Source organism: Centruroides sculpturatus, unplaced genomic scaffold, assembly GCF_000671375.1.
Source record: "Centruroides sculpturatus isolate CEXI.00-Female unplaced genomic scaffold, Cexi_2.0 scaffold577, whole genome shotgun sequence".
NCBI lineage: Eukaryota > Metazoa > Arthropoda > Arachnida > Scorpiones > Buthidae > Centruroides > Centruroides sculpturatus.
This window is the reverse complement of record NW_019384834.1, coordinates 137,896-163,442: the sequence shown is the minus strand read 5'-3', so window position 1 is coordinate 163,442 and position 25,547 is coordinate 137,896. Positions and strand designations below refer to the sequence as shown.

Genomic DNA, 25,547 nt, shown 5'->3' with positions numbered 1-25,547 from the left:
TAAATATATATATATAAAATTATATATATATTAATATAAATTATATATATATATATATATATAATAAACCTAGCATAAATAGCATAAATAGAGTATGAAATTTAAACTCATGAAATTATGAAACCTAGCATAAATAGAGCATGAAATTTTTACTCATTGTAATGATAGCCAATATTTTGGAGTCACATTAACAGCTCCAAGTCCTTCGATGATTGACTCAATTTTTCAAATCAGCTTCTTTTCTTGTCTCTATTCTCAAATCCATCTTTCTTTTTTCTCAATTAGCTCTTATTCCATTATTTTCTACAAGCTTTCAAAGACTGCCCATCATTCAAATATATGAAATACATAAGGACAGGCTTGCCTAAGAAGGAAGAAATATACACAAATATACTTGGTTCAGTCAAAATGTATCCAGAATTAGTTTTTTGGTACATCATTTGATATTTTTCAAAATATTTCTCTGAGGCAGTATCGGACTGGGACTTGATTTTGAGTCTGGCAACATCAGAACCAATGGCCCAGTTTACTAACTATTTGTCAGATATTAATATTCTAAAAAAATGTTTATGAAAGGTTTAGTGAAATAAAATAAACTGAAAAGTATATGTATAGTCAATTACATTTGATATATGTAATAAATACTTGGAAATTTCAACAAACAGCACTTTTACATATACAGGTTCTACATTACCAGCCCTTCTGGCCAGTCCACTCCTCTCTTCAGGGTTAAGGCAGATATCTCACTACTTCGCAAGATTTTTATTTTTTTGTAATAAAAATGGCTTGCTGCTTGCAAACCCATTCCATGACCTCCTTTTCTACATCATCATCCAATTTCTATAGTTAAGTACTGTACAGTACATCTTACATTATTGAGAATGCTGAGCCATAGGGCTGATTTGCAAATGGTCAGCAACTTCAATGAAAATGATAGACCAGTTACTGTGGATTAAGGCATTTGTTGTAGCACTGTTAACTTTGGTGATGGCCATCTACAGTCTGCCATGAGTTTTCCTGCCATCCTGTATGAAACTCTTGGCCCATTGGAAGAGTTGTGATTTTGACAAATCATTTTTGTCATAAACAGCTACCAATTGACAATGAATTTCACTGGGTTTAACTTTCTCTAATTTCAGAAATTCAATGACTAAATGCTATTCCTTATTGCATAGTTTTTCAAAGTGGGCAATAACGCCCCCTTGTGGGCACTGGAGGCTTTCATGGTGGCAGTAGAAGACTGTGATTAAATATGAGTTTTATTTCTTCTCATTGTATATTTTTTTTATCTCAGAAATAGGATATGGGTCACACCCTATCTATTCTATCCTATATAGTAATGCATGTTTAAACATTATATTTGCAATAACTGGTTTTAAGATATGCAACAGATGGTAATGTAAAAAGGTAAGCTAAAAAATATGGGGGCACTAGATTTTTTAATCTCAAAGTGAGCAGTGATTGAAATAAGTTTGAGAACCTGTGCCTTATTGGATGGGGCTCACACCAATGTGTGAGCCCATTCAGAAGTAGCTTCTCTGTGCAGCTGTGGTGCTATTGTATGCAAAATATTAATAACTGCTCCTACATGCCCACCATATTCTATTTTTCCAGCACAAACAAAATACTTCTAGTTTCTTTTTGACCAAACCAAATAAGCTACAATACTATTTCATGTATTTCTGACACTATATTATTATTGATTTTAAAATGCTTACTTCAGGAAGCTAAATCTTTCATTTAATAAGAAATGTTTTTGTCCTGATTCCAGTACAACTTCAGCTTATAATTCATAGATAACAAATATAAATACTGTTGCTTGTAAAATATTTGAATTTAATTTAAAAACTTTTAATGGTTTGAACATTATTTAAAATTAGTTTTTAATGGATTAAATATTTTTGTTTGAATTTGTCATGTTTGGTTTTAAATAACATTCAAACTGTAAAAATTATAAAATATTTGAGTTTAAGTTAAATAGTAATGGCATTTATATTTGTTATATCCATTTTGTATAAATTAAAAGATGATGTTTCTTAGATCAGGATGAAAACATTTCTTATTCAATTAAAGATTTTGCTGTCTCAAGTCTACATTTGCTGAGAGGCTTCCCTCTGAACTTTGCATAGGAATCTCATAAATTCCTGCTTCTTCAACATACTTTCTGATTCCTAAGAACACTAGAAAAAGATGGAGTTCCTGATCGTTGCCAAATCTTTATTAGCTTAAGCTCCTAATTTGTGCAGTAAGTGTTATTCCATTCTTCCACACATTGAAACATTGCTCTGTTCTTGCTCTTCAACTTTTGGGTTCTATGATTATCTCACATTTTCTTGTCATTAAAAGCAGTAAAGATTTTATTTTTGTTGATTTTGAAGGAGTAATTTATTCTGTTTAAAATCAATGGTAGTGATTATTTCTTTGCTTTTAACAAGTGATTATCATGTTCACTGAATGTTCAAATTCAGTGAACATGATAATCACAAAGGTATCATCAGCTTCTTTCTTCATTAAGTTGATATTCTGAAACAACTGTAAAGAATTTTGGACAAGCCGTTAAAAATACTAATCAGGATAACTTGTTTAAAACTTCATTGAGTTCAACCAATAATAATTTTTATGAAAACAAAAATTACATATATACTAACGCTGGTAAAAATGATACAGCTACAAGAAATATTGTTTTTAAAAGAGTTTTGTCATGTACACTAAAGTTTTCAATAAAATATTGTACATTACTTGTTTCGTTTATCTTTACTAAAATCATATAATTTATTATCTTTGATGGGCAAATTTATTGGTATTGAATACATGTATATTTTCAAAATAAAAGAATTCTGAACAAAATTATCAAACAATAAAATCAAATGATTGCCAGATTATATTGGGATTTATTAGCATTTAATTATTGATAGTANCCAGTTAATTAAAATTATAAGTAATAATTAAATTTAAAACTAAATTAAAATTTAAAAAATTTAAAACTGGGTTTTATATTGAAACAGAAACCAAAACCAAAATTAAAAATAAAATAAAATGAATTAATTTAAATGTGTATAAAATCACTTTAAATTCAGAAATTGGTTGATTTTTCCCACAGCAACTCCAATTTGGTGATTTAAGACTTCATTGTATAAATTTAACACATATTATACATATGCATTTCGGATTATTGTAATGTCACAACTCTTCAGTGCTGTTAAAGAACAACAATATGATTAGAAATTTGACATTGATATTATTTTTCATAAAAACTTTTTACAATAGCACTTACAAGTTTTATGTTTGTAAGCCTATATAATAACAGGCACAATATAAGTTGTAAGTACAATTATACTTTTTTGCTGTTTTATTGTTTTAAAAATTGTATTGTAACATTTCATGCTTATATGGTGCTATACCTGAAAGGACTGGCATATAGTCATCATCTTTATAACAAGTGAAAAAAAAACCAATAGATACATAAAACTGGACGTAAACTTGAAGTAAAATTGAAAATTTATTGAGTTTTTGTCATTATATTATGCTTTTATAGTTAATTATATTTTATGTAATTTAGAAAAACTTTTTATGTATGTTTATGGCATAATTCAAAAGTGAAAATGGACCATTATGTTATTTTCTCTCTAAAACATGTAAGTGTTATTGTAAAAAGTCTTTATGAAAAATAATAACAATGTCAGTTTTCTAATCATATCATTGCTCTTTAACAGCACTGAAGAGGAGTTGTGACATCACAACAACTCGAAATGCATATGTATAATCTGTGTTAAATTTATACAATAAAGTCTTAAATCACCAAACTGGAGTTGCTGTGGGAAAATCAGCCAATTTTTAGATTTGAAGTGATTTTATATACATCTATACTAAATAGCACCCATATTACATAGAATTAATTTAAATTGAAATTAAAGTCAAATTAATCGAAATGTAATATTTCAGAAAGTGTAGATAAAGTACTTGTTGTCCATCTTGATTGATTTGGTTATATTTCATCTAGGCAGTTGGAGTTGAGTCTCTATTTATAGCACTTCTTTATAAAGTGTTAGTTTTGGTTCGGTTCTGGTGGTAATGGAACATTTTGCTTTTAAAATGTAAAATATATATGATATAGATATAGAATGTAGAGTAGATCTATATCTACTCTACATTCTATAAAAGTGTACAAAGCACAAAGTAAGATTCTAGTTAGTGTGTTCTTGTTTGAAACTAACCAAGAGTGGGAATAATATGGAAAAATTGAAATGGTGTGTTAAACAATCATAAAAAGTGGATTTGTACAGTTTTGCATGTGAAGATATATGTAAAATTGCATTCAGAGAATTGAAAAAAAAAAAAGGAAAAGTTTCATTGTCTGATAAGTCATCAGATTCGATAACTGAGCACTGTGTTCATTATTCTTATAGAATATTCCAATATTACAAATGATGGAACTCAAGAAGAATTCATCAGCATTCATGGGTTAGTTGATGTAAATTTTGTATTTTAATTTATTTAATGTACACATCTGCATATGACACTGGGATAACGATAAAATAAAACTCTCTACAACCAATAACTGGTGCGAAGTACGGATAAGCAATAAGAAACAAACATTTTAATGACCCCTTCTGTGTTCTTCTTCAGGTTTTCATAATTCTAAATAAGCTGGATCTTCCAAATTCATTTGAGAATATAAAATCAAATAGTAAGATGAAGAGTTGAAATGAAGGAATTTATGTGCATACATTTCAAATGTCATCTTTAAATAAGATTGAACACTAAATATCACTGTCAAGTAAAGCCTGCCACGTCATTGATAGAGACATCTCTTCCCTAAATTAATGCATGTGGACTTGGAGTAGGCCTTAAAAATCTCGACTGTCTCTAACCACTTGAGGTGTTCTGGGTTTTGGGTATTATGAAAATGTTTGTTTCTTATTGCTTAGCCATACTTGCACTGGTTATTGGTTATAGAGAGTCTTATTTTATTATTTAATGTATTAATAATAATGTAAAATTCAATAAAAGGTGATGTAATAATGTANTTTAAGATTTCTTATAATTTTTTATATACGGTATAATACCATAAATCACTGTCTGATCTACATACTTAATATTTTAATTTCTATCAGGTCAACTTTGTTTCTTAATGAATTAAATATTAATTTTATGTTATATCAGTTTAATTTTTGACAATGAATGAAATATTTATTTAATTAGTAAAGTTGTCTATGTTTGATTGTATAAAAAGCTTCAAAGTAAATATAACTAAGTCTTTTATATTCTTATAGAATATTCCAATATTACAAATGATGGAACTCAAGAAGAATTCATCAGCATTCATGGGTTAGTTGATGTAAATTTTGTATTTTAATTTATTTAATGTACACATCTGCATATGACACTGGGATAACGATAAAATAAAACTCTCTACAACCAATAACTGGTGCGAAGTACGGATAAGCAATAAGAAACAAACATTTTAATGACCCCCTTCTGTGTTCTTCTTCAGGTTTTCATAATTCTAAATAAGCTGGATCTTCCAAATTCATTTGAGAATATAAAATCAAATAGTAAGATGAAGAGTTGAAATGAAGGAATTTATGTGCATACATTTCAAATGTCATCTTTAAATAAGATTGAACACTAAATATCACTGTCAAGTAAAGCCTGCCACGTCATTGATAGAGACATCTCTTCCCTAAATTAATGCATGTGGACTTGGAGTAGGCCTTAAAAATCTCGACTGTCTCTAACCACTTGAGGTGTTCTGGGTTTTGGGTATTATGAAAATGTTTGTTTCTTATTGCTTAGCCATACTTGCACTGGTTATTGGTTATAGAGAGTCTTATTTTATTATTTAATGTATTAATAATAATGTAAAATTCAATAAAAAATATAAACATTTAGAAAATAAACAAACAGTTTAAATGTTTATGAAATTGCTTTTTATTTCAATTTTTGCTTAAAGTAAAACATTTATTTCTTTCTTTCTAACTTTAGAAATACTGAATTTATGGTATGCAGAGCAAATAGTTTCATCAAGAAGCATACTTCAGTAGCTGAAAGTGCAAAAAATTGGAAACGTCAGCAACTATTTGGAAACAAAAACAGAAGAGAATCTGGTAAAGAAAATTTTATTTTCTAAATGAAGTCAAAATCTGCTTTAACTATACTTTTAATGAAAATACTGCAAATAATAATACTAAGACAGTGAAATTCTTTTAACATGGCATCTGGTATGCTGGGTTGCCAGCAAACCTGATAAGCTTGCATGTCCAGCTCATCTTTTGGGGGAGGAGTATTGGTGCACTGGGTATTTGTCTGTATTTATACATAACTAGGTAGCCAGTTAATTAAAATTATAAGTAATAATTAAATTTAAAACTAAATTAAAATTTAAAAAATTTAAAACTGGGTTTTATATTGAAACAGAAACCAAAACCAAAATTAAAAATAAAATAAAATGAATTAATTTAAATGTGTATAAAATCACTTTAAATTCAGAAATTGGTTGATTTTTCCCACAGCAACTCCAATTTGGTGATTTAAGACTTCATTGTATAAATTTAACACATATTATACATATGCATTTCGGATTATTGTAATGTCACAACTCTTCAGTGCTGTTAAAGAACAACAATATGATTAGAAATTTGACATTGATATTATTTTTCATAAAAACTTTTTACAATAGCACTTACAAGTTTTATATGTTTGTAAGCCTATATAATAACAGGCACAATATAAGTTGTAAGTACAATTATACTTTTTTGCTGTTTTATTGTTTTAAAAATTGTATTGTAACATTTCATGCTTATATGGTGCTATACCTGAAAGGACTGGCATATAGTCATCATCTTTATAACAAGTGAAAAAAAAACCAATAGATACATAAAACTGGACGTAAACTTGAAGTAAAATTGAAAATTTATTGAGTTTTTGTCATTATATTATGCTTTTATAGTTAATTATATTTTATGTAATTTAGAAAAACTTTTTATGTATGTTTATGGCATAATTCAAAAGTGAAAATGGACCATTATGTTATTTTCTCTCTAAAACATGTAAGTGTTATTGTAAAAAGTCTTTATGAAAAATAATAACAATGTCGGTTTTCTAATCATATCATTGCTCTTTAACAGCACTGAAGAGGAGTTGTGACATCACAACAACTCGAAATGCATATGTATAATCTGTGTTAAATTTATACAATAAAGTCTTAAATCACCAAACTGGAGTTGCTGTGGGAAAATCAGCCAATTTTTAGATTTGAAGTGATTTTATATACATCTATACTAAATAGCACCCATATTACATAGAATTAATTTAAATTGAAATTAAAGTCAAATTAATCGAAATGTAATATTTCAGAAAGTGTAGATAAAGTACTTGTTGTCCATCTTGATTGATTTGGTTATATTTCATCTAGGCAGTTGGAGTTGAGTCTCTATTTATAGCACTTCTTTATAAAGTGTTAGTTTTGGTTCGGTTCTGGTGGTAATGGAACATTTTGCTTTTAAAATGTAAAATATATATGATATAGATATAGAATGTAGAGTAGATCTATATCTACTCTACATTCTATAAAAGTGTACAAAGCACAAAGTAAGATTCTAGTTAGTGTGTTCTTGTTTGAAACTAACCAAGAGTGGGAATAATATGGAAAAATTGAAATGGTGTGTTAAACAATCATAAAAAGTGGATTTGTACAGTTTTGCATGTGAAGATATATGTAAAATTGCATTCAGAGAATTGAAAAAAAAAAAAGGAAAAGTTTCATTGTCTGATAAGTCATCAGATTCGATAACTGAGCACTGTGTTCATTATGATGCTGGGTTAATGGAATGTCACTGTGATAATAACAACTCTCTCACCACTCACAACGTTGCTGTGGTAGAACATACCAAACAACAAATTGCAGAACAATTACATCAACAAAGAAATACTCCCAACATCAACAACAATCACATTATCCATTACATTAAGATACATGCATTGACAATACAGTTCACTATCACCACTATTTTCATTGATGCTGACAATATCAACACTTCTTCACTGCCTGAAATAAATTCAGGTTTAATTCATATTGTCTCTATTCTTTTCCAAGAAGCATTCACAAAATTTACAGGCACTGATCCTGCACAATGGCCACATATTCTCAAAATCAACACTTATAAACTAGTAGGGAAAACTTTACATTATGTGAACACTTACATATTACAAGATTGCACTAATTCTATTTCTTCAGACACTCAAATATCCACATACTAATCTATGTTGGTACAGTCACAGTAGTGATCTACCATGGACTAAAACTACATAAAAACAGAAACACACAGATCAAAACCTTTCAGAAGTCTGCCTGACAAAGAAGAATAGAACACAAATAAACAATATTAGACAGCAGCTAGGCAGGCTGACAAAATACACTAATAACAAAACAACACATAAATTAATGAAACAACTAAAAAATTTTTAAAGAAAATTAAAACACACACCAAGCACAAACTACACAATGTCCACATTGCAGAATACATTGACATACTGAGTGAAACAAAAACTTGCAGCCAAGGCACAGTGACTCAAATGATACAAAATTTTCTCTGTGCAGAAACAATAAATTATTCACAAATAACAAAAAACTTTTACAGGCAAATTAATACCAAATCTAGTACTGATTCCCAACACAATGGCCTGCCAATTGAAGAAGAACTCACAAATTATTGGTCTTCTCTTTAGTCTACTACTGTCAGGTGCAATGCTGAAGCATCCTGGATCAAAGAGAGCAAAGACATGCAGGATACATCTAGTATGCATTGTGTTGAAATAAATATACAAGACATCCCTTGCACAATGCAGAAACACACAACTGGACAACACCTGGTGTAGACAACATTCACAATTTCTGGTATAAAATATTCACATTTGTTCTCCAGGAACTGGCTAAACATTTAATTCATATCATCCTAATCCACAAGACATGCAAAATTTTCTCATGTACGGCATCACCTACATGAAACCAAAAAAACAAGAACATCAAAGAACCTGCACCTTAAAGACCAATTACGTGTGTTTTAACACTTTACAAGATTCTTAGTGCTTGCATTGCAAACAAAATATACAATCATATTGATAAACACAATATTCTTACAGAACAACAAAAAGGCTGCTGTAGAAATCACAAAGGTTGCAAAGAACTACTACTCATTGACTCTGTTATCCTTGGCAAGTCCATAAGCAACACAGAAACATATACATGGCATATATATTATAGAAAAGTATTTGACAGTGTCTCACACACACTTAGCTTCTTCACATACTTCTTGCTTTGCATCTACAGAATTCATCCCCAACTCATTAGTTACCTTGATTTTACCATGCTTCACTGGAGAACAACATTACATCTTAACCGCCATAACATTCACATAAAAAATAAATCAAAAGCAAGGAATTTTTTAAGGAGTTTCCTTAAATCCTCTTTGATTTTGTTTTGCACTTAATCTAGCACATTGAACTAAACACAATAGGGTTACAATATCAGACACAACAGAACAAAACTTCACATTATTCACCTCATTTCCATGTGATATCAAACTTTATGCATCCATGCAAAATCAGCTTCAACAACTCTTAGAAACTACACGTACATACTCAAATGATATAAAAATGGAGTTTGATCTAAATCAACGATAGTCAACCTTTTTATACCTACCATTCACTTTTGTATCTTTGTTGGTAGTAAAATTTTCTAATTGCTCACCAGTTTCGCAGTAACTTAATTTTGAGCAACTGCAAAGTAGTCATAATTTTTGAGTGGAGGTTCAGTAAAAGTATGTAGTTAAATTTATTTTTTTATTTATACTTTGCATGTGTTTATAATACACAAAATTTAATTTCATGCTGCATTTCTGCATCTTCATTGATACAATGCCTACTAGTGCAGAAGCTGTTTAAATTGAAGAAAAAGAAAAATGTAAAAGTATAAAGTCTACTGAAATTATCTTTAATTAATTACCCTACCACCCACCATGAAAACTTAAATTTCCCACTAATGGGCAATAGGGACTAGGTTAACAACCACTGGTCTAGACAATACCAAACACACTACATTGAAAAAGAAACAGATTTTATACTCAAAAGTGGAGATATTATCAAATCCATGGAAGAGGACAAGTTTTACAAATATTTAGGATTCCAATAGGCCAAACTTACAAAACATTCATATAAAGCAAAGATTGACACTCAATTACCAGAACAGATTACATGCAGACTTACAACCCACCTAAATCAAAACATAGTATTAAAGCTTTAAATACATATGCTGTCCCTGTACTCACTTCTGGACTTTTAAACTGGATATGCACAGATCTCGAGCAACTCCAGAACAATACTTACTAAGCATAAACAATATCATCCAAAATCATCCATAGAAAGATTTACACTTCCTTGTGAGGAAGGTGGCTATTGCCTTAATAATATAGTTAACCTGAACTACAAACAAATTCTGACACTGCAGGAGTTTTTCCACAAAAAACAAAAAACATCAAGATTACATAAAATTATAACCCTGGCAGATAGTAACCACAAACCTTTAAACTTACACTCTAAGTACCTGGACATAGCTCAACACACAAATAACATAGACACCATTAAGCAGTCATGAACCCAAAAGGCATGCCTATGACCTAGCTCAGGACTACATTGACAAAACTGTGTCAAACTATTGAATGACTAGGGACTGCCTGTTTGAAACAACTGAGGGGTTTATGGCTGACAATCAAGATCAGGTCATAAAAACTAAAAACTATAGAAAACATATCCTGAAGAATACATCACTAACAAAATGACTTGAAAAAAATGCCATATTCTGTCAGAAAAAAATACATAATATAACTTCTGGTTGTGATATCTTAACACAAACAGATTATTTACATAGGCATAATCAAATAGCAAATATAATACACTAAGAGCTTGCACGTAGATTATGAAGTACTAGTAGCCTGGGACACCCCCTAGTGGGCATTCTAGCAGCAGTGGTGTCATTCCATGGTATAAATAATAAATTCATATCAATAATAAAATCCTATTACAAATAAAAATATATATAGATNATAGAATTAATTTAAATTGAAATTAAAGTCAAATTAATCGAAATGTAATATTTCAGAAAGTGTAGATAAAGTACTTGTTGTCCATCTTGATTGATTTGGTTATATTTCATCTAGGCAGTTGGAGTTGAGTCTCTATTTATAGCACTTCTTTATAAAGTGTTAGTTTTGGTTCGGTTCTGGTGGTAATGGAACATTTTGCTTTTAAAATGTAAAATATATATGATATAGATATAGAATGTAGAGTAGATCTATATCTACTCTACATTCTATAAAAGTGTACAAAGCACAAAGTAAGATTCTAGTTAGTGTGTTCTTGTTTGAAACTAACCAAGAGTGGGAATAATATGGAAAAATTGAAATGGTGTGTTAAACAATCATAAAAAGTGGATTTGTACAGTTTTGCATGTGAAGATATATGTAAAATTGCATTCAGAGAATTGAAAAAAAAAAAAGGAAAAGTTTCATTGTCTGATAAGTCATCAGATTCGATAACTGAGCACTGTGTTCATTATGATGCTGGGTTAATGGAATGTCACTGTGATAATAACAACTCTCTCACCACTCACAACGTTGCTGTGGTAGAACATACCAAACAACAAATTGCAGAACAATTACATCAACAAAGAAATACTCCCAACATCAACAACAAACACATTATCCATTACATTAAGATACATGCATTGACAATACAGTTCACTATCACCACTATTTTCATTGATGCTGACAATATCAACACTTCTTCACTGCCTGAAATAAATTCAGGTTTAATTCATATTGTCTCTATTCTTTTCCAAGAAGCATTCACAAAATTTACAGGCACTGATCCTGCACAATGGCCACATATTCTCAAAATCAACACTTATAAACTAGTAGGGAAAACTTTACATTATGTGAACACTTACATATTACAAGATTGCACTAATTCTATTTCTTCAGACACTCAAATATCCACATACTAATCTATGTTGGTACAGTCACAGTAGTGATCTACCATGGACTAAAACTACATAAAAACAGAAACACACAGATCAAAACCTTTCAGAAGTCTGCCTGACAAAGAAGAATAGAACACAAATAAACAATATTAGACAGCAGCTAGGCAGGCTGACAAAATACACTAATAACAAAACAACACATAAATTAATGAAACAACTAAAAAATTTTTAAAGAAAATTAAAACACACACCAAGCACAAACTACACAATGTCCACATTGCAGAATACATTGACATACTGAGTGAAACAAAAACTTGCAGCCAAGGCACAGTGACTCAAATGATACAAAATTTTCTCTGTGCAGAAACAATAAATTATTCACAAATAACAAAAAACTTTTACAGGCAAATTAATACCAAATCTAGTACTGATTCCCAACACAATGGCCTGCCAATTGAAGAAGAACTCACAAATTATTGGTCTTCTCTTTAGTCTACTACTGTCAGGTGCAATGCTGAAGCATCCTGGATCAAAGAGAGCAAAGACATGCAGGATACATCTAGTATGCATTGTGTTGAAATAAATATACAAGACATCCCTTGCACAATGCAGAAACACACAACTGGACAACACCTGGTGTAGACAACATTCACAATTTCTGGTATAAAATATTCACATTCGTTCTCCAGGAACTGGCTAAACATTTAATTCATATCATCCTAATCCACAAGACATGCAAAATTTTCTCATGTACGGCATCACCTACATGAAACCAAAAAAACAAGAACATCAAAGAACCTGCACCTTAAAGACCAATTACGTGTGTTTTAACACTTTACAAGATTCTTAGTGCTTGCATTGCAAACAAAATATACAATCATATTGATAAACACAATATTCTTACAGAACAACAAAAAGGCTGCTGTAGAAATCACAAAGGTTGCAAAGAACTACTACTCATTGACTCTGTTATCCTTGGCAAGTCCATAAGCAACACAGAAACATATACATGGCATATATATTATAGAAAAGTATTTGACAGTGTCTCACACACACTTAGCTTCTTCACATACTTCTTGCTTTGCATCTACAGAATTCATCCCCAACTCATTAGTTACCTTGATTTTACCATGCTTCACTGGAGAACAACATTACATCTTAACCGCCATAACATTCACATAAAAAATAAATCAAAAGCAAGGAATTTTTTAAGGAGTTTCCTTAAATCCTCTTTGATTTTGTTTTGCACTTAATCTAGCACATTGAACTAAACACAATAGGGTTACAATATCAGACACAACAGAACAAAACTTCACATTATTCACCTCATTTCCATGTGATATCAAACTTTATGCATCCATGCAAAATCAGCTTCAACAACTCTTAGAAACTACACGTACATACTCAAATGATATAAAAATGGAGTTTGATCTAAATCAACGATAGTCAACCTTTTTATACCTACCATTCACTTTTGTATCTTTGTTGGTAGTAAAATTTTCTAATTGCTCACCAGTTTCGCAGTAACTTAATTTTGAGCAACTGCAAAGTAGTCATAATTTTTGAGTGGAGGTTCAGTAAAAGTATGTAGTTAAATTTATTTTTTTATTTATACTTTGCATGTGTTTATAATACACAAAATTTAATTTCATGCTGCATTTCTGCATCTTCATTGATACAGTGCCAACTATTGCAGAAGCTGTTTAAATTGAAGAAAAAGAAAAATGTAAAAGTATAAAGTCTACTGAAATTATCTTTAATTAATTACCCTACCACCCAACCAATAAATAAATTTAAATTCTAGTACTCTGTACTGGAATCTCAACAGCATGCCCTTATCTTATTAAAACATACTGTGAGAACCAAGGGGGTTAGTTGTCCCCACTTACTGGCGGCTCTGTCAGAGGATGGCTTTATAGGAGGGCAAAATGAAATGATTGGGGATGTTAATGGGTAAGTTGACAGGTTCCCAAATGAATACACAGGTTGAACAAGAATAACACATTTAATAAACAATTATAAAATTGTACGTAGCAAAGGCTAAGATGAAGATCTACAAAAATTCTATTCTATGTCGCAATAATGATTTGTCTTTCATATGAAACATCTAATCTGTATTCTCTAAGTTAAGAGATGAGAGAGAGATTTCTCAGAAAGAGAGAGTATACAAATAGATATCCAAAAACAAATACCTCTAAGTTCCCGATCCGTAATATGGGTCGTTGGTAAAAACGTTCCTGGATCGTCACGGCAGTTATGGCGAGTTAGCGACGGATAGGGTGACAGTATGAGTCAGTAGATGTGGCAGTTGATGTCCGCCCTGTAGACTGCATCCAAGCCCTCTTTATACTATTTTTGAGGGGGTGAGAACTGTGACATCATTATTGAATTATACGCACACCTGTTCGTGTGTTGATGTCTGGATCTAGCTAGTTCTGACAACTGACACAGAGAAGTTTGTTTAATTTATTGCTATCAGTGTTTAGAAGATATGATTTTATAATATAAATTTCTATAGGTTTGACGGCTCTCATCCATAAATTAACGTTTATCTGGCAATAATTTCTTTAACCTGGTCAACTATCTAGATATTGTTTATATCAAATGTCGCGTTTGACTACGAAGGAGACGATTTATTGCCGTAACCACATGTTACGTACAGCCAAGAGGCGATAAGAAACATCTCTTATACGTGTCTTGTTGATATTAACGTCTATAGAATTACCTTTAAACAAATGGAGGAGATTTCGTTTATTTATATACTAATGATTTTTTCGAGGAGATCGTCTCGGTCATCGACCTCAGAAGTCCCTCTTTTTCCCTTTTTACCTAATCACGAAGTTTATTAGAAAGGTGATACTGTTCTAAAACAAAAGGGTTTCGGATCGTCACAATACTAAAAATATAAATTAAAAATAAATACAGAATTGTTATAAAATTAATATTTCTATCATTTTAGATAAAGAAAATATTAAATTTGGAAGCTAAGAAATTACCTCAAAATATATTAGATGATATGGCTACATTAGAAAAATCAAAATATTCAAGTAAAAATGTTGAAAAATCTTTGCCAAAGAAACTAAGACTTTCAAGTGAAAATAATAAAGGTATGTTTATATTTATATCTGTAAAAAAGAAATTAATTTCTTTTATATTTTTGAGTAATTTTTCCAAATGATTTTTTATTAAGATTACAGTTGTTTGGAGGGTGTATTATTAGTTTCTCCTTTCCTCTGGTTTTACTGCTAAGCACTTTTGAAGGTTTTATCCTTTTTGTTCACTTAAATTGGATATTTTGTTTATTTCTCTATTTCTGTTTAAAAATCTGAAACACACAAGGCCTGACATATTTGGAACAGACTGCCACAAAAATTCCTGGGAAAATGTTCACCGAGGTTCAGTCCTAGATCTTCAGAGCATTAGGCTGATGTCTTAATCACCTTTGCTGTCAATTTATTTATATATTGTTGGTGAGCAATTCTTTCACAGCTTTTCTTTACATTTTATTTGATGGAATTTATCCTATCCAATACCTATCAGTTGATGCAAGTTTGAAGTCTGCAGAGAAATTATGCAAGACTTGTATAATTTCTCAGCAAACTTGATTTAAAATTCAACAAACATTAAAATTACTTTGGATTACTGGTGAATTCAGATTTCTACACAAATCTTTTGAGTATAACTGGAAAGTGCTGTAACATCTCTAAGAAGACTATGTCTAATCTCTATTGTTTAATTATCAATTTAAGATTTCTTATAATTTTTTATATACGGTATAATACCATAAATCACTGTCTGATCTACATACTTAATATTTTAATTTCTATCAGGTCAACTTTGTTTCTTAATGAATTAAATATTAATTTTATGTTATATCAGTTTAATTTTTGACAATGAATAAAATATTTATTTAATTAGTAAAGTTGTCTATGTTTGATTGTATAAAAAGCTTCAAAGTAAATATAACTAAGTCTTTTATATTCTTATAGAATATTCCAATATTACAAATGATGGAACTCAAGAAGAATTCATCAGCATTCATGGGTTAGTTGATGTAAATTTTGTATTTTAATTTATTTAATGTACACATCTGCATATGACACTGGGATAACGATAAAATAAAACTCTCTACAACCAATAACTGGTGCGAAGTACGGATAAGCAATAAGAAACAAACATTTTAATGACCCCTTCTGTGTTCTTCTTCAGGTTTTCATAATTCTAAATAAGCTGGATCTTCCAAATTCATTTGAGAATATAAAATCAAATAGTAAGATGAAGAGTTGAAATGAAGGAATTTATGTGCATACATTTCAAATGTCATCTTTAAATAAGATTGAACACTAAATATCACTGTCAAGTAAAGCCTGCCACGTCATTGATAGAGACATCTCTTCCCTAAATTAATGCATGTGGACTTGGAGTAGGCCTTAAAAATCTCGACTGTCTCTAACCACTTGAGGTGTTCTGGGTTTTGGGTATTATGAAAATGTTTGTTTCTTATTGCTTAGCCATACTTGCACTGGTTATTGGTTATAGAGAGTCTTATTTTATTATTTAATGTATTAATAATAATGTAAAATTCAATAAAAAATATAAACATTTAGAAAATAAACAAACAGTTTAAATGTTTATGAAATTGCTTTTTATTTCAATTTTTGCTTAAAGTAAAACATTTATTTCTTTCTTTCTAACTTTAGAAATACTGAATTTATGGTATGCAGAGCAAATAGTTTCATCAAGAAGCATACTTCAGTAGCTGAAAGTGCAAAAAATTGGAAACGTCAGCAACTATTTGGAAACAAAAACAGAAGAGAATCTGGTAAAGAAAATTTTATTTTCTAAATGAAGTCAAAATCTGCTTTAACTATACTTTTAATGAAAATACTGCAAATAATAATACTAAGACAGTGAAATTCTTTTAACATGGCATCTGGTATGCTGGGTTGCCAGCAAACCTGATAAGCTTGCATGTCCAGCTCATCTTTTGGTTGAGGAGTATTGGTGCACTGGGTATTTGTCTGTATTTATACATAACTAGGTAGCCAGTTAATTAAAATTATAAGTAATAATTAAATTTAAAACTAAATTAAAATTTAAAAAATTTAAAACTGGGTTTTATATTGAAACAGAAACCAAAACCAAAATTAAAAATAAAATAAAATGAATTAATTTAAATGTGTATAAAATCACTTTAAATTCAGAAATTGGTTGATTTTTCCCACAGCAACTCCAATTTGGTGATTTAAGACTTCATTGTATAAATTTAACACATATTATACATATGCATTTCGGATTATTGTAATGTCACAACTCTTCAGTGCTGTTAAAGAACAACAATATGATTAGAAATTTGACATTGATATTATTTTTCATAAAAACTTTTTACAATAGCACTTACAAGTTTTATGTTTGTAAGCCTATATAATAACAGGCACAATATAAGTTGTAAGTACAATTATACTTTTTTGCTGTTTTATTGTTTTAAAAATTGTATTGTAACATTTCATGCTTATATGGTGCTATACCTGAAAGGACTGGCATATAGTCATCATCTTTATAACAAGTGAAAAAAAAACCAATAGATACATAAAACTGGACGTAAACTTGAAGTAAAATTGAAAATTTATTGAGTTTTTGTCATTATATTATGCTTTTATAGTTAATTATATTTTATGTAATTTAGAAAAACTTTTTATGTATGTTTATGGCATAATTCAAAAGTGAAAATGGACCATTATGTTATTTTCTCTCTAAAACATGTAAGTGTTATTGTAAAAAGTCTTTATGAAAAATAATAACAATGTCAGTTTTCTAATCATATCATTGCTCTTTAACAGCACTGAAGAGGAGTTGTGACATCACAACAACTCGAAATGCATATGTATAATCTGTGTTAAATTTATACAATAAAGTCTTAAATCACCAAACTGGAGTTGCTGTGGGAAAATCAGCCAATTTTTAGATTTGAAGTGATTTTATATACATCTATACTAAATAGCACCCATATTACATAGAATTAATTTAAATTGAAATTAAAGTCAAATTAATCGAAATGTAATATTTCAGAAAGTGTAGATAAAGTACTTGTTGTCCATCTTGATTGATTTGGTTATATTTCATCTAGGCAGTTGGAGTTGAGTCTCTATTTATAGCACTTCTTTATAAAGTGTTAGTTTTGGTTCGGTTCTGGTGGTAATGGAACATTTTGCTTTTAAAATGTAAAATATATATGATATAGATATAGAATGTAGAGTAGATCTATATCTACTCTACATTCTATAAAAGTGTACAAAGCACAAAGTAAGATTCTAGTTAGTGTGTTCTTGTTTGAAACTAACCAAGAGTGGGAATAATATGGAAAAATTGAAATGGTGTGTTAAACAATCATAAAAAGTGGATTTGTACAGTTTTGCATGTGAAGATATATGTAAAATTGCATTCAGAGAATTGAAAAAAAAAAAAGGAAAAGTTTCATTGTCTGATAAGTCATCAGATTCGATAACTGAGCACTGTGTTCATTATGATGCTGGGTTAATGGAATGTCACTGTGATAATAACAACTCTCTCACCACTCACAACGTTGCTGTGGTAGAACATACCAAACAACAAATTGCAGAACAATTACATCAACAAAGAAATACTCCCAACATCAACAACAAACACATTATCCATTACATTAAGATACATGCATTGACAATACAGTTCACTATCACCACTATTTTCATTGATGCTGACAATATCAACACTTCTTCACTGCCTGAAATAAATTCAGGTTTAATTCATATTGTCTCTATTCTTTTCCAAGAAGCATTCACAAAATTTACAGGCACTGATCCTGCACAATGGCCACATATTCTCAAAATCAACACTTATAAACTAGTAGGGAAAACTTTACATTATGTGAACACTTACATATTACAAGATTGCACTAATTCTATTTCTTCAGACACTCAAATATCCACATACTAATCTATGTTGGTACAGTCACAGTAGTGATCTACCATGGACTAAAACTACATAAAAACAGAAACACACAGATCAAAACCTTTCAGAAGTCTGCCTGACAAAGAAGAATAGAACACAAATAAACAATATTAGACAGCAGCTAGGCAGGCTGACAAAATACACTAATAACAAAACAACACATAAATTAATGAAACAACTAAAAAATTTTTAAAGAAAATTAAAACACACACCAAGCACAAACTACACAATGTCCACATTGCAGAATACATTGACATACTGAGTGAAACAAAAACTTGCAGCCAAGGCACAGTGACTCAAATGATACAAAATTTTCTCTGTGCAGAAACAATAAATTATTCACAAATAACAAAAAACTTTTACAGGCAAATTAATACCAAATCTAGTACTGATTCCCAACACAATGGCCTGCCAATTGAAGAAGAACTCACAAATTATTGGTCTTCTCTTTAGTCTACTACTGTCAGGTGCAATGCTGAAGCATCCTGGATCAAAGAGAGCAAAGACATGCAGGATACATCTAGTATGCATTGTGTTGAAATAAATATACAAGACATCCCTTGCACAATGCAGAAACACACAACTGGACAACACCTGGTGTAGACAACATTCACAATTTCTGGTATAAAATATTCACATTCGTTCTCCAGGAACTGGCTAAACATTTAATTCATATCATCCTAATCCACAAGACATGCAAAATTTTCTCATGTACGGCATCACCTACATGAAACCAAAAAAACAAGAACATCAAAGAACCTGCACCTTAAAGACCAATTACGTGTGTTTTAACACTTTACAAGATTCTTAGTGCTTGCATTGCAAACAAAATATACAATCATATTGATAAACACAATATTCTTACAGAACAACAAAAAGGCTGCTGTAGAAATCACAAAGGTTGCAAAGAACTACTACTCATTGACTCTGTTATCCTTGGCAAGTCCATAAGCAACACAGAAACATATACATGGCATATATATTATAGAAAAGTATTTGACAGTGTCTCACACACACTTAGCTTCTTCACATACTTCTTGCTTTGCATCTACAGAATTCATCCCCAACTCATTAGTTACCTTGATTTTACCATGCTTCACTGGAGAACAACATTACATCTTAACCGCCATAACATTCACATAAAAAATAAATCAAAAGCAAGGAATTTTTTAAGGAGTTTCCTTAAATCCTCTTTGATTTTGTTTTGCACTTAATCTAGCACATTGAACTAAACACAATAGGGTTACAATATCAGACACAACAGAACAAAACTTCACATTATTCACCTCATTTCCATGTGATATCAAACTTTATGCATCCATGCAAAATCAGCTTCAACAACTCTTAGAAACTACACGTACATACTCAAATGATATAAAAATGGAGTTTGATCTAAATCAACGATAGTCAACCTTTTTATACCTACCATTCACTTTTGTATCTTTGTTGGTAGTAAAATTTTCTAATTGCTCACCAGTTTCGCAGTAACTTAATTTTGAGCAACTGCAAAGTAGTCATAATTTTTGAGTGGAGGTTCAGTAAAAGTATGTAGTTAAATTTATTTTTTTATTTATACTTTGCATGTGTTTATAATACACAAAATTTAATTTCATGCTGCATTTCTGCATCTTCATTGATACAATGCCTACTAGTGCAGAAGCTGTTTAAATTGAAGAAAAAGAAAAATGTAAAAGTATAAAGTCTACTGAAATTATCTTTAATTAATTACCCTACCACCCACCATGAAAACTTAAATTTCCCACTAATGGGCAATAGGGACTAGGTTAACAACCACTGGTCTAGACAATACCAAACACACTACATTGAAAAAGAAACAGATTTTATACTCAAAAGTGGAGATATTATCAAATCCATGGAAGAGGACAAGTTTTACAAATATTTAGGATTCCAATAGGCCAAACTTACAAAACATTCATATAAAGCAAAGATTGACACTCAATTACCAGAACAGATTACATGCAGACTTACAACCCACCTAAATCAAAACATAGTATTAAAGCTTTAAATACATATGCTGTCCCTGTACTCACTTCTGGACTTTTAAACTGGATATGCACAGATCTCGAGCAACTCCAGAACAATACTTACTAAGCATAAACAATATCATCCAAAATCATCCATAGAAAGATTTACACTTCCTTGTGAGGAGGTGGCTATTGCCTTAATAATATAGTTAACCTGAACTACAAACAAATTCTGACACTGCAGGAGTTTTTCCACAAAAAACAAAAAACATCAAGATTACATAAAATTATAACCCTGGCAGATAGTAACCACAAACCTTTAAACTTACACTCTAAGTACCTGGACATAGCTCAACACACAAATAACATAGACACCATTAAGCAGTCATGAACCCAAAAGGCATGCCTATGACCTAGCTCAGGACTACATTGACAAAACTGTCAAACTATTGGATGACTAGGGACTGCCTGTTTGAAACAACTGAGGGGTTTATGGCTGACAATCAAGATCAGGTCATAAAAACTAAAAACTATAGAAAACATATCCTGAAGAATACATCACTAACAAAATGACTTGAAAAAAATGCCATATTCTGTCAGAAAAAAATACATAATATAACTTCTGGTTGTGATATCTTCACACAAACAGATTATTTACATAGGCATAATCAAATAGCAAATATAATACACTAAGAGCTTGCACGTAGATTATGAAGTACTAGTAGCCTGGGACACCCCCTAGTGGGCATTCTAGCAGCAGTGGTGTCATTCCATGGTATAAATAATAAATTCATATCAATAATAAAATCCTATTACAAATAAAAATATATATAGATACTTATAAATACTATAATAATACTCGATATATATAGATACTTGCAACATGGCAGATAGTGGGTTTTTTTGTTTTTTTTTTGTCGAAAACTGTCTTAATCTTATCCATTTTTGGTTTCTAAGATTTCATTATGCTATTCATTATATATATTGATTATTCATTATAATATTCATTTAATAATAAATTCCTATTTCAAATAAAAATAATAATATACTGAATTTATTATTAATTTAAATAATAGCTAGAGACGCCTCTAGTGCCTGTTCTAGACATTCCGTTACAGATTACAAATTACAGATATACAAACAGCATGATCAATGGCTTATATTATTAGATAACACATCTCAAAGCCCAACGAATATATAGAAACATCCAACAATTGCCTAAATGATCAGGCTACAATTGTGCTAAATTTTAATAATTAATACAAAGTAATTTGCCACTAGAGGTAGACATTAGGCACCATCTCTTAACTAAATTAATAATTATGATTTAGGCAATTGTTAGATGTTTCTATATACTCTTCAGGCTATTGAGATGTGTTATACTTTTATATATATATATATATACTTCACTGGGTTAAACGTTTGCTGGCTGAGTGCTGTGGCACAGTTGTTCTTAGGCTGGATGTAGGAATCATCCCCAGCCAGTGCTGTGATTAAACATCCAGGTAATATACTACAAATATACTCCACAGGCATTATTAGAAAATTGCACACAAAATTTATACCACATACACTACACAAAAGTCTAAAAACATTAAACCTTAATTAAAAACATATGTAAGGTTTCAGATGAGGTCTGAACCCTCACTAAAAGTTTGTTTAAAAGTTTTCCACCTGAGGAAAGAATTTTGTTAGATAAACACAATGTGAAGAAAAAAAAATAGATGTGAGTGTCAAACAACTTGAGTTCATATTTGTTTTTTTGAAACCGTGTTCTGTTTTATATTTGTGGTGTAGTAAACACTAGTATTGTGTTTTATTCCAAAGACACATGGCAAATTTTCCATCAAATTCCTATATTAGTTGAGTCCATACGGTACATTGTTTTGTACTCGTTTCGGGCTTTGCTCCTCTTCAGTCAACTAAAATACAATATATATATTTTAACTTATTACAGTAGAGAATTTACATAAAACAATGAGTACATAAACGATATATAGACGTAGTAACTTTTGGTTACACTTTGTATAATTTAAAAACATGTAAAATCTGCTTTAATCTTTGTAAAACTAGTATATATTATAAATTAAAAGGTTAAAATATTCTAAAATCTTCTCTTATAGGCATATTCCGATACAACACAACTGTAAAAAATTTTTAGCTGTTTCCTCCCCCTTTTTACCTTCCACCCCCTTTTTATTTTTTCCTATGCGCTGGTATCTTAAGTGTTGCCATGTATGACGTTCGATAGAAAAAAATATTATTATAAAAATATTATTTATAATATATTAATCCAGTTTTCGTTTATTTTAAGACTTAAGTTTTTATTTATGCTGTCTTTACTTTTCATGATTTCTATGGTTTCTTTAAACTTCCTGTTGTACGTTAATTTTTCTTTATGCAGTATTTCTACGTTATCGTTATCTATATTACAGTTGTTTATAGTACAATGTTCGTAAAATGCAGAATTTATTCTATTGTATTTTAGGTCCGCTATGTGTTCTTTCAGTCTTGTTTTTACTTTTCTTTTTATTTCTCCTTTGTAATGTTTTTTGTTTGCGCAGGTACATGGAATTTTATATACTACACCTTGGTTTTCGGTCGGTATTTGCTGGTTTTTCTTCTGGTTCGAGGTTAACAGTCTGCTCTCCATTTTTTGATATGATGGTGGTAATTACAAAACAATGTACCATATCGACTCAACTAATAAAGGAATTTGATGGAAAATTTGCCATGTGTCTTTGGAATAAAACACAATACTAGTGTTGAGTTCATATGTTGAATAGGAAAGACAAACTTTGGCTTGGGTACTTGTAAATATGACAAAATTACACAAACTCGGAGTACTATAAGATATTTCAATCAATAAATAATTATCATGAAATGTCTTATAGAAGTTTTTGACAGAAGAGAAAATAAAACTTTTAGAAATACAAATAAAAGTTCCAAAGTTTGTTTAAACATCCCATTGTCTGAGATCAAAGATGTGGTGTCGGATTAAAATCAAGATTCGATCTTTCTTGTGGCTCAATGGGTCTCATTCTACCTGGAGACAATTGGGGAGGAAAGAGAAGGATTGGGGACCAATTAAATTGTTTGGTTCATGACTAAAATTCATATAAACTCATATCTCAAGGTCATAACATGCTTCTAAAACCATGCTTCTCCAATCTTTCATCTTAAAACTGCTTCTTCTTCCTGAACTGTGTATCATTGATATATTTCTATTCACTTAATATCAGTCTATCAACCAAAATCCAACCTTATCACTGAGGGACTTGGAAGAAAAATAGAGACTGCCGAGCAGTAGAGTGTTTGATATTTCAAGAACTGTGATCCCTTTCATCCATCTTGTCAATCACATCATCCCAAGCCCAGTACCAACCAAACCTCACAGTGAACTTATAAACTGTTGATCTCAAGAAAATAAAAACATTATGGGAAGATCAACAAAAGTGAAGAATTAACTTAACAAGCCATCATTTAGTTTGTCGTTTGGATTTGTATTAAATTATTATTTCAGCAACCTAAATAGTGATTTTTCTTCTCAAACTTGTCACGACTTCTGAGTGTTATAACTCTTTTTTTATTCTTTTTAAGTATCTTTAACAAAATGCATTTTGGACTCATCCCTCTTCAGTTGTTATACAGTTGTTACATATTAAACTGTACAAAATAAAAGTACAATTAAATTCCCAATTTTAACAATAAAATTATTAAATACACATTTGACTTTCAAATCTTCAAATACATTATTAAAATCAACAAGACATATACCATAAGATAAGAACACATTTAAAGTATAAATAAAACACAAAATTGAAGTACTTTTATTGCACTTTTACAGAGTAGACCTATAATGTTTAAATACCCTGTAAAAGTGTGATAGAAGTTCTTCAATTTTGTTTTATATACAAGCACATACACACATAGATAAATAGATATATTATTAGCATAATATGTAGTATCTATTTTTTATTTATATTTGATACTAAAATAAAATGATCATTAAAAATATAAATCATTTCATTACAGTGAAGGATATGATGTCAAAGAAAATAAAGCAGACTTTCTGTGGAAAGGTTTTACGGATACAAAGTTGAAAAATTTTTATTTTCTACTTCATACAGAGAAATAAGCTCATAATACAACTTAACTGCATACAGGTATTGATTATTCAATTGGACTGAATATAGCTGAAGTGTATCTAAAATAATACAGCAATAAGGAAGTAAACAGTATGTACTTTTGGTAAAAGATTTTATACTGTGTATAAAATAAATATAAAATCTGACTTTTGATTAATGGTTTGTTGTTGTTTGATTTTAATATACAAATTTTATATTGTGTATTACACAAGGTATTTTTATATTTTAGTACTGTGTAAAATGAAATTTTTATATATGATCATGAAAAAAGCAAAATAACATTTATTTGAACAGTACAGTGGTGTCTTGTGTCAATACTTTGAATTTAATTTGGTCTCATCATAAAGATTTAGATTTTAATCATTTACGACAACATATATGGGTGATCTACCA

General features: G+C 30.1%; 1 protein-coding gene across 1 annotated transcript in view; it reads left to right on the top strand.

The window, feature by feature from the left end:
* LOC111630188 (myb-like protein X) overlaps positions 1-25,332 on the top strand; it is a 29,483-nt gene extending 4,151 nt beyond the window's left edge. The window contains exons 2-5 of the mRNA XM_023374250.1: positions 14,994-15,141; positions 16,024-16,078; positions 16,735-16,856; positions 25,042-25,332. Of these exons, the coding sequence (XP_023230018.1) occupies positions 14,994-15,141; positions 16,024-16,078; positions 16,735-16,856; positions 25,042-25,109 (393 nt within the window). The 3' untranslated portion in view covers positions 25,110-25,332. The remainder of the gene's footprint in view (positions 1-14,993; positions 15,142-16,023; positions 16,079-16,734; positions 16,857-25,041) is intronic.
* The last annotated feature ends 215 nt before the right edge of the window (positions 25,333-25,547 follow it).